Source organism: Acanthisitta chloris, unplaced genomic scaffold, assembly GCF_000695815.1.
Source record: "Acanthisitta chloris isolate BGI_N310 unplaced genomic scaffold, ASM69581v1 scaffold17626, whole genome shotgun sequence".
Classification (NCBI taxonomy): Eukaryota; Metazoa; Chordata; class Aves; order Passeriformes; family Acanthisittidae; genus Acanthisitta; species Acanthisitta chloris.
In genome coordinates this window covers 1-10,984 of record NW_008679954.1, presented here as the reverse complement: position 1 = coordinate 10,984, position 10,984 = coordinate 1, and the positions used below count along the sequence as shown (strand labels likewise).

The 10,984-nt window shown below is 45.6% G+C and overlaps 1 protein-coding gene across 1 annotated transcript; it reads right to left on the bottom strand.

Annotated features, from left to right (window-relative positions):
* Positions 1 to 8,891: 8,891 nt before the first annotated feature.
* On the bottom strand, positions 8,892 to 9,706 carry LOC103804909 (antimicrobial peptide THP2-like). Its single transcript, XM_009077544.1, has 2 exons — positions 9,649 to 9,706; positions 8,892 to 9,013 (listed from the first exon to the last, which is right to left on the bottom strand). Exons 1-2 carry the CDS (start codon positions 9,704 to 9,706, stop codon positions 8,892 to 8,894), a joined length of 180 nt encoding a protein of 59 aa, XP_009075792.1.
* Between the last annotated feature and the right edge of the window lie 1,278 nt (positions 9,707 to 10,984).

The window sequence follows — 10,984 nt, the reverse complement described above, 5'->3', positions numbered from 1 at the left end:
CAGGGACACCTTTCTCTAGAACATGTTGCTCCATGCTCCATCTGTCCTGCCCTTATCCAGGACTGTGGCAGCCCCAGCTTCTCTGGGCAACTTCTAACAGTGCCTCACCACATTCACAGCAAAGTATGTAACCTCACCCTCCCCTCTTTTGGTTTACATCCATTCTCCCTACTCGCAGCATTTGTCTCTTCTCCTCAATGTCACTAGCTGGTGACTGTAAATAGCATGCCGAATTTAGAAAATCCTCCGACCTTTGGACACTGCAGGAGTACCTTCCAATGAGACAGTAGAGCACCTGTGCACCCAGTGGTGATAGCATCACACTCGCTCTAGTGTCTGGTCAGATAAAGTGAGAGTAATACCAGGATACCTGTTAAAGGTCTGTAAACAAGGTGCTTCATTAATCTGCATCTCCTCCTCATGCCAAACAAGGTAAAGAAATACAAGATGGATGTAGCCCTCACTTGTGAATCCAATGCATTAGATGCCAGTCGTGCCATCAGGAGAAGTGTCAGTCCTTGCTGAGTAGCAGGGGGCTGTGCCATGGCCCAGCTTGGTCACTGCTTTCAAGGTGGTTGGCAGAGCAATGTGGTCCCCCCAGGTGCAAGGGGTGAGCTGATGGGAATTTGGCAGTGCAACTTGATCCCTCTGTCTTTTCTCCTTGCACTGCTCTGACATGTCAAGTCACAGTGGCAAGCAGATAGTCACAAAGAAGGTGTGAGATGGTTTCTGCATGCCAACAGAAGCAGGGGGACCACATGCCCTTAGGATTGATGATGTGTTTTACTGGGAGTGTTTGTGGAAGAGACACAGAATATGTTCCTTTCCATGCCAGGGCAGCAGGTTGGTGCAGATTCCCAATGAACAGGGATGCAGAGCAGAGGAGGTGTCCAGTAAACCACAGGCATGAAAGATGCTTATGTGGGGGGAGATATCATGAGACAGGGATCTGGGAATCCTTCCCAATGGTGTTGCCGTGCTTAAGCCCCAGGCACCAACCAAGCCTCATGCAGTCATTCCCTTGTTTACCCAGACAGTAATAGGATTGAATGTGAATTCCCAGTTTGTGCATGGCAAACACAATGTGCAGTCTGAGCCTCTGAGTTGTGGCAATGTTCTCCTCCATTTCAGCAGAGACATCTCCTGCCTGACAGGCTCAGCTTTCCCACACAGCTATCAGGGAGGAGCATCCCTTGGGACGAATGCAATGGTGACCCTCAGCATCCCCAGGGGCTACTCCTGTCAGCAACCCACTGCCACCCCAGAGCGAGAAGGCACAGCACACTCTCCATCACAAGGACACAGACACATATGACACACATCCCACATATGCAATGCCAAACTGCTCATCTTTATTCAAGCTGGCAAAAGCAGCCTCTGCCCCAAAGACACCAGGGCTTTGATGACATGTCTCCAGTCCATGAGCACCCACAAGGAGAAGCTTCTGATTCTGCTGTCACACCAGCTGGGGAGGGCAGAGGCCGGGAGGGGAGTGGACATCAGGAGATGGGTCCAGGTGCCAGAAGCAAGCGGGAAGTCCTGCTCAGAAATTTCAGGGTTTCAACCATATAATCTGTTAAAAAAAAAAAGGAATGAAGTTCATCACTTGTTGCAATAATTTTCCTTCTACTCTCTCTCACCTCCCCTGCAATGTCCATTCAATCTGTGATGCAGGTGACTCAGGCTCATCAGAGGTGAGGTCCAGGTCTTAGTGCAGACAGATTGGAACAGGGTTATCTCAGTGGTGGCAGCCCTGCCTCCAAGTCTCTCCAGATGCAATAAAACCAGGATCATGTCCCCAGTGTTGTACAAGGACAGGGAATGCTTCACCCTTTCGGGGCTTGGGTGATTCCCCTGCAGAGCCTGAGTGAATATCCTGGGACTGGAGTAGAATGGGGATGTGCTAGCTGAGCTGGGCCCTCTGCAGTCCCACTCAGGGCAGGTCCAAGCACCTTTTCTTTCCTTCCCTGATCTCTGCCTTGCAGAAAATAGATTACTGAGCTGTTAACTAGTCATGGGCCCTTAAAAATAGCCTCAACTCCTGCTGCCATGATGGGAGCTTTCCTAATTCCATGACTTACTTTTTGCAGCAAAAATAAAACCTTGAACATTTTCCACCGATGACATAGGGGAAAGAACAATTCAGAAGTGAGCAGTAGCCTTTTTGACGTTCACATTGTTTCTTGTTTTGTGGAGCCAGGGAGGATCCTGCATGGTGAAAGAGGTCAAAGAAAGTACTATGGGATAACTGTAAAAATATGTCTGTTTAAAGAGGAGTTGGCACTGGCTCTGGATTCCTGTCTCCTTTGGGTACTGAGCACCAAACCCCACATCTTTACCTCTCCTGTCAGAGTTCATTTTTTTCTGCAGCAACATGTGTGCATGTGGGGAAAGTTATATGGAAAGACCAGTGCTGGGTATGGGAACAGCTGTGCTGGATCCTCAGCTGCCCAGTCCTTCATTAGAGCCAATTCCTCCCAGACGTCTGAGAAATCTGTTCACTTCCCAAGACATGGAAAACCCCATACACGAGGGCTCACACCTCACCCATCTTCCCTCTTTCTCTCTCACCTGCAGCACTATGGACTAACAGCAGGAAGAAGGGGAAGAGCAGGTACAGCATCTGCATGGCTGATGTCTGTCTCAGATCTCCACAGGGCTGCAGAGAGGACACACCAAGACAATGAAAAAAAGACACAGACCAGGCTGAGAACACCGTGTGAGTAAAAAGCAGAAGCATTATCTCCAATACAATGAGATAATAATGATTCTTAGCCCTGGAACTTCACAGGTGTCTTGGCAGTATTTTGGGAATCTCCAGCGTGCTGGACAATGGTGTTTATATCACTGTTCACTTCACAGGTCTGCCTGATGTTTTCTTGAAAACACACTGGAGGCTCCATGCCTCGTTGTTGCCATTTCACTCAAAACAACTTCCACTGAAACTTGGATAATTAAGAAAAAGACCCTACAGTCCCTCAGAACCTTTACAGGGCATGTGTTTCTCCCTAAGTAGAATTTTCCATAGAGGCAGGATCAAGGTGTGACCCAAAATATACTCTCCAGGACCATCTGCTGACCAGGATTGCCATTGGGATATTTGGCCTCTCTCTTCTGCCTCCCCATAATCAAATGTCAGAAAACATTTGAATTTAACATCAGGATATGCTTGTGTCAAGACTCAGTCCCATGTCAAGGGACAAGCAAGTGTTAAGAATTTAGGGAAGTGCATGTAGCTGGATATCTCTTGCTACATGAAGCCTAGCCAGTCCACCACCTCAATGAGCCCAAGACTGGCAGCCCCAAACACCCTGCCTGATCTTCTATGCTTTCCTGGTCTCAGGAAAGTCCTCCCAGCTCAGCTTGGAAGTGCCCATCCCCAGCTCCAGATCATTCCCGGGACTCCCTGCAAGGACACTAACCAGTCCCACATTTCCTGTCCCTGTCCCATGCAGCACTGGTCCAGGGAGGAGCAAGAGGTCAGGGATGTGTCTTGGTGGCCTGGAAGAGACTCCACAGTCACCTACCTGATGAAGGTGTCTGTTCAGAGTGCACCAAGGCAGCAATGGTCTGCAACAGTCCAACCAGGAATCACTTGCACCCAGAAGTGACAGGACTGGGGAGTATCACTTTGCCCAAACCACAGTGGTTTTTATTCCTGCGGACACAACTGCCCTTGGCCAACCAGAGAGTGACCCATCTGGGTGGGGGTGCTGGGGCTGCACCTCATCCCTCCCTGCTGCAGTGGCAGAGGCTGAGGTGCCTCCTGGGGCTGTTGCAATCCTCACCGTTATCCTCATGCAACACATCTTGTGACACCCATGGCAGAGCAGCACATGGGCTGTGGTGGCTTGCTGGAAAACCTTTGGGATGGACAGAGTAAGTGGTTGTTGGGGACAGTAGCACTAGCCCAGTCTCAGAGGAACTGAGTCCTTCTTTCATGGACTCATCCTGGAATGGTTTGTGTGGTTAGGAGCCTTAAAATCATCTAGTTCCAACACCCTCGCACCTCTGGACGCTGCAGGAACACCTTCCTCTGGGACAACAGGTCTGTGTACCTGACATGTCAGGATAATCAACATGGCACTCTCTCTAGTGACTGTTTTGATAAAGTGAGACTTACACCAGGGTACCTGATAAGTTCTGTGAACCAAGTGATCCAATGAATTTGCATCTCTTCCTAAAGCCAAAGAAAGAGAAGACATATAAGATAGGTGCAACTATCACTTGTGAATCCAATGCATTCCATGGCACCCATTCCATTAGGAGAAATGTCAGTCCTTGATGGGCAGGAGGAGCTGTCCTGTGTGCGTCACTTGCCTGACTGAGCTGATGGGGATTGACAGAGCTGCTCAGCCTCTCAGCATTTTTTCCTTGCACAACTCTGTCTTGTCAAGTCACAGTGCCAAGGGGATACTCACAAGAAAGAAGTGAGATAGCTTCTGCATGATCAGCAGAAGCAGAGGGACCACCTGCGCACAGGACTGATGGTGTGCTTTACTGGGAGGGTTTCTGGAAGTGACGCAGTGAAAGTTCCATTCTGTGCTCAGGCATCAGGTTCGTGCAGGCTCCCAGTGAGCAGGGATGCAGTGTGTGTGTGTGTGTGTGTGTGTGTGTGTGTGTTTCCCAGGAGGTGGCCAGCAAACCACAGCGCTGAAGAGTCCTTACACAAGACCATATGGCACAAGACCCTGGACTGGGAATCCTCAGTGGCCTCACAAGAGGAAAGCAATATTTCTTTTCCTCTTCATGGGGGGAGGAACAGAAGGAACTTCAGTCTGTCCTCTAAGCATTCCTCTTGATGCTTCAGGGACGAGCACATACAGCATCCCCAGGTGCTTCTCTTGTCACCAACATATTGCCACCCCCAGAGTGAGCAGGCACAGCACACCCTCCATCACAAGGACATGCACACACATCTCACCCATGCAATGCCAAGCTGCTCTTTATTCAAGCAGGTAAAAGCAGCCTTTGCCCAAAAGACACCAGGGTTGTCATGAAAGGTGTCAAGCCCAGGAGCACCCAGCAGGAGCAGCACTGCCACTGCTGCTGCCACACCAACAGAGGCAGGGAGGGGAGATGGTTCCAGGAGCTAGAAGTGAGATGGACACCTTGCTCAGAAATTTCAGGGGTTCAACCCTGGAAACTGTATGAAGAAAGGAGTCAATCACATCACCTGTAGTAACTTTTCCTCCTGTTAAGAAGTGAGGTCCAGTCCTTAGTGCAGACAGGTTGGACGCAGGTTATCTCAGTGGTGGCAGCCCTGACTCCAAATCTATGCAGATCCAGCAAAACCAGGATCATGTCCTTGGTGCTGACCAAGGACAGCGAATGCTTCACTCTTTGGTGACATGGTTGAGCCCTTTGCAAAGCCTCCTGGAACTGGAGACAACTGGATAGGTGCTGGCTGACATGGGGCTGCTGCAGCTCCACTCAGGGCAGATCCAAACACATCTGGACTTTTTCGTTCCTTCTTGGGCCTCTCCCCCAAAGCATAACTGCAGGAGTGTATTTACAAGGCATTGGCAAGAAATTAATATTTAACAGCTCTTTCTGTGGACAAAGAAGAAAACTCTTCCCTTAGCCAGGAATGCAGACCTTACCTTTTGCATCATTGGCTACATGCTGTACACCTTTCAATAGCTCTTGCAGGGTAATTGCAGCCTGCAAAATGGCAAATTCCCCCTCATAATTTGCATGAGAGCCTTTTCTGTTTCCATGGGGAAAGATACACATAGAGCAATTAAAGTGACAGTCACAGAATCACGAAATCACAGAATCATTTGAGTTGGAAGGGACCTTAAAGCTCAACTCATTCCAACCCCCTGCCATGGGCAGGGACACCTCCTACCAGCCCAGGTTGCTCCAAGTCCCATCCAACCTGGCCTTGAACACTTCCAGGGATGGGGCAGCCAAAGCTTCTCTGGGCAACTTGTGCATGTGCCTCACCACCCTCACAGCCAAGAATTTCTTCTTAATATCCCATCTATCCCTGCCCTCTGGCAGTGGAAAGTCATTCCTCCTCATCCTATCACTCCAGGCCCTTGACCAAAGTCTCTTACTAGGTCTCTCAGAGCTGCTTTAACTACTGGAAGGGGCTCTAAGTTCTCCCTGGAGGCTTTTCTCCAGGCTGGACCGCCCCAGATAACTGTGTCTCTGTGTTGTAAATCTTGATATATATGTATATATATATGAGTCTGTTTTTTAGGTAAGAAAATGAAAAACTCTTTTGAGCCTTCTGCTCTGTAATTCCATCTTTGGGTAGTCAAGCCATCTCCCTGTGATAAATCTGAAACCTTTCCTTAATAATATAGTGCATTTTGGAGTAATAAAAAGTCAGCACAGAGGCATCTTCATAGCAATTGAGAGCTGGATTAAGTTACTCAGTGAGACATGATGGAAGCAAATGCCAACAAACAACAGCCTTGGCATCTCTGCAATTTTGGCAATGGCCCAGGATGGCCTCCTTAGAAGAGATATATTGACCAGTAAAACCAGAACCACTTCTTATGAACACACATGTTCAGGGACACACACAAGTTCATGGACACACACATTTATTTACTCACAGGTGGATCACAATCACAGAAAATTTTTGTTGTCTGTTGGCACAGAGCAGCCAGTCAAGCTTCAAGTTGTCTTGAGGTGGGTGGAGAGTAGAAGGCTCTCTGCTCATGCCCTGCAGAGCTGCCCATCTAATCTATAGGACCCCTTTGTGATGTTCCCTGGAGGGGGAGCTGGACAGTCACACTGGGAAACCAATTTCCCTTTGAGGTTCACAAAGTTCTCCTTGAGGATGCCCATGGGATCAACCCAAGTGCTGATGGAGGCAAGGGAGGTCACTCCCTGCTCCATGGTGGGATGGAGCGTGGAGCAGCACAGCTCCCAACAGAGCCCCTAGCAAGGAGAGTTACAGTGTGCTGGAGTAAGATGAGGAGTATCTTGTGGTCTCCAGGGTATGTAGTGCGGGGTTTTTAGCTATTTCTTTTTTCCCCAAGAAAATATATCTGCACAATAAGAAAAAAGAATTTTGGCATCTTGTGCTGGTTTGGGCTGAAGTAGAGTTAACTTTCTTCACAGTGGCTAGTATGGGGCTATGTTTAGGATTTGTACAGAACTCAGAGTTGGTAACACAGAGATGTTTTTGTTATTGCTGAGCAGAGTTTACACAGAGTCAAGGCCTTTACTGCGTTCTGTACTGCCACAGTGGCAAGGAAGTTGGGAGCACATGGGAACTTGGGAGGAGACACAGCTGGGACAGGTGACCCAAACTGACCAAAGGGATATTCCATACCATATGACATCATGCTCAGGATATAAGGTGGGAGGAAGAAGGAGGAAGGGGGAACATCTAGAGTGATGGCATTTGTCTTCCCAAGTCACTGTTCCGTGTGATGTGCCCTGCTCTCCTGGAGATGACTGAACACCTGCCTGCACATGGGAAGCAGTGAATTAATCCCTTGTTTTGCTTTGCCTTTGCGTGCAGCTTTTGTTTTCTCTATTAAACTGTCTTTACCTCAACCCATGAGTTTTTCTAGCTTTTACCCTGCTGATTCTCTCTCCCATCCTGCTGGTGGGAGAGTGTGTGAACGGCTGCGTGGTTCTTGGCTGCTAGCTGGGGTTAAACCACTACACATCTGAACACATTCCCACAAAAGGAGGGAGGTTAAGGTCCTCATTCCATGTCTGCCTAGCCCTGGCACATAAAAGCTCAAATTAAGGAGCAGTTGGCACTGCAAATTGTTGCCCTCTGGGGTTTGTGTGTCAAAACCCAGATAGGGTTGTGACCCTCAGTCCATGCAACAGACACTCATGTTTCTGTAACATCAATGCTAAGCAACAGCAGTTTATTTGGAAAGAGGGAAAGCAATACAGAATACATTTGGATTTGCTTTATATCATAAAGCTTTGGCATTAGAAATTAAAGGCTTTGCAGTAGAATCTAGGGGATTTAGCAGTAAGGGGGTTCCAATCAAATTCCTAGGTTTAGAAGAAATTTTCATTGCTCTTCAAGGAATGGGCCATCAATGTTTTCTAGATTCCATGGGCTGCACAAAATAAAAAATAAAGCAAAAAACACAATTAAAAAGATTTGGATTCTCTTTTGTCTTATATTTCCTCCTACTTACTCTCAGTCCATGCATATTTTGTATACAAATATTTTTCTAAATACCTAATATCATGTACAGCCATGCTGGGACAGCTCTGTGCACTCAGGTCTGTAAGAGCAGTGTTTCCCTATTGTTTCAGAAAAATCAGGGAATTAAATTGATATCCTTGATATTGGGGTGAATTAATTAATTCCTGAGTGAAAATAGAAGCCTTTTTTATATGATCATTGAAACAACACTGTTTTCCTCTTGTCACACACTTGATGGCACTCAGAGACCTGCATTCACACAGCAGAGCAGCCTAGTTCTGCAAATACCAAACTCTGATATTTTGCTCTGGCACAGGAGTGGTAAAGGGATAAAACAGAGCTGGGACGGCACAAGGCTGACATCTCTGATGACAGCCTTCCTACTGGAGCAAATCAAGGTGCACATCTCAGGAGAAAGAGCACTGTGGAGGTTAAACAACTTGAGTTTGAATCATTGAATCATAAAATATCCTGAGTTGGAAGAAATCCACAAGGATTATAGAGCCCAGCTCTTGGCTCTGCACAAGACAACCCCAAGAATCACACCATGTGCCTGAGAGCATTGTCCAAATGCTTCTTGGACAATGTGCAGCACTTGAGTGAACATGTAACACTTGCTTGTCCTCATGGCATAATAGCTTTTTCTTTTAACTTTTATCTAATTTGAATATTCTGCACACCTTGGGGTTTTAGACAGGCAAAATATTTGTCTGCTCATTCTGCTGATGAGCCTTGATGAAGGTCAAACTCACTATTTGCAGCAGGAGCGGAATCCAAAGCAACTTCCAGCTCTGACTAGATGGCTGGGACATCTTCCAAAGTGACAGGTCCCTTTTCTACAGAGAAACATTTCCCTCCGGGGTGAAGACAAATCTGCAACAATAACAAAGTATTTCCTTCCATCCTCCTCTGCAGGGCAGAGCAGGGCAGTCCAAGGGTTTTCCATGTGCTGAGCTGCTTTTGCCACCAATTTGCCTTAAGTTGCCCAGATTTGGCTGTTTTGAAATGTTATCTAAGAGGTGAGGTTGCAGAGCAGGTCCACACCTTGCAGAGGTGGGATCCTTAGTGCATCTAAGTGCATGGCCTTAAAGTCCAGGTGGAGAATGAGACAGACCTCCTGACTCACTATCCTTTACTTCATGGGATGGTCACGAATCCAGAGGTTTTAATACCAACTCCTATCCAAAAATGGTTGGCTAGGCTCCATTTTCATCTGTATGGGACCTCTGAATGTGCTGTTATCCAAGGATCATGGCCACCACAGACATCATCTAATACCAGAGCAATTAGCACAATCTTTTTATGAAGACACCAGAATAGAAAAATCACTCTTCTTCAAAAGTCAAAATTTTTCCACCTTTGAAAGGGGGGAAACATAGGAGAGCACAGACACTGGGCTGTTTGATTTCTTGGTTTCTAGCAATTTTAACCAGAAGTCGTTAAAATGGGCTGGGAATTTTACTTCAAGTGCACAAATATCCCCTTTTAGCACCCCTTTCCCTTCTTACCTGAAGAAACCTGGAATGCGAAGAAAAGCAGAGAAAAGAGCAGGCAAAGGATCTTCATGTGAAAAGAAAAGGTCTAAGAAAGAGATATAACAAGACAGTCCCTGGGATCCTCAGGTTTTCAAAAATAACCAGTAAGACCCATAAGACATCATGACTGCTGTGTGGAGCAATATATTTCCAGGACATGTGATCACTAAGTTACTTTATTAGTTAGATTGCTCAGATTTCTTTCACATTTTGCAAATAGTCTTTAGGCAGAACAGAAGAAAAGGTCTAAGAAAGAGATATAACAAGACAGTCCCTGGGATCCTCAGGTTTTCAAAAATAACCAGTAAGACCCATAAGACATCATGACTGCTGTGTGGAGCAATATATTTCCAGGACATGTGATCACTAAGTTACTTTATTAGTTAGATTGCTCAGATTTCTTTCACATTTTGCAAATAGTCTTTAGGCAGAACAGAATCATAGAATCACAGAATGGTTTCAGTTGGAAAGGGCCTTAAATCTCATGCTGTTCCACCCACTGCCATGGGCAGGGACACCTTCCACCAGGCCAGGTTGCTCAGCCTTGAACACTGCCAGGGTTGCAATCATAACTTTATTTTTGGTTAAATGTTTTATCTAATAAATAAAAAACACTAAGCAAAATAAAGTTGTTACACTGTCAAACTTCAGAAAAAAAGAGTTCATTTTGCAATATTAAAATTTATCAAGAAATAACAACTAAAATCAACTTGCTCAAAATCTTCAGTTTTGGTCTACAGGCAGCAGTTCTAGAATGGAAATGTACAACCAAATCAGTACTCATTTGCAAAATGAAATTTGAAAAGCAAACGTGATGTCTTTATTGAAAGAGTTAATAGTTAAACTAATATCAGGAAACTAGGATAAGAGAGCCTGGAAGGGATTTATGCATAAAGAAGTGGCAGTTAATGTTATATGTCTTGGCATTAGGGTACGTTCTGATCTGTCACAAATGATGTTCTTTTAAGCAAGGAAAGGAGATGAGATTGTGCTGAAATGTCATATTTCTGCAAACAGAAGTGAAGTGTTTCAAAATTAGTATTAGAAGTTTGCACAAATTTATACAAGAAAACACCAGGAGAAACAAGGAGACAAAGCTAATGATTCTGAAAATAAAATAAGGTTCTTAACATAGAGACATAGATGAAAAACATAATACATAAAAGACATATTATCTGAAAATAGGAAACATAGGAAACATATGAAACTATAAATACATTATCCTATAATATATTATGCAAACATATAACCATTTATAACATATGTAATAATCAGATCATATATATATATATATATATAAGTATAGATA

Bases quoted from the DNA above. Each gene is read 5' to 3' on its own strand.
- LOC103804909 (XM_009077544.1), bottom strand. From the start codon at position 9,706: ATGAAGATCCTTTGCCTGCTCTTTTCTCTGCTTTTCTTCGCATTCCAG. The intron at 9,014-9,648 runs GTAAGAAGGGAA...TTATTGTTGCAG, and splicing joins CGCATTCCAGGTTTCTTCAG to ATTTGTCTTCACCCCGGAGG.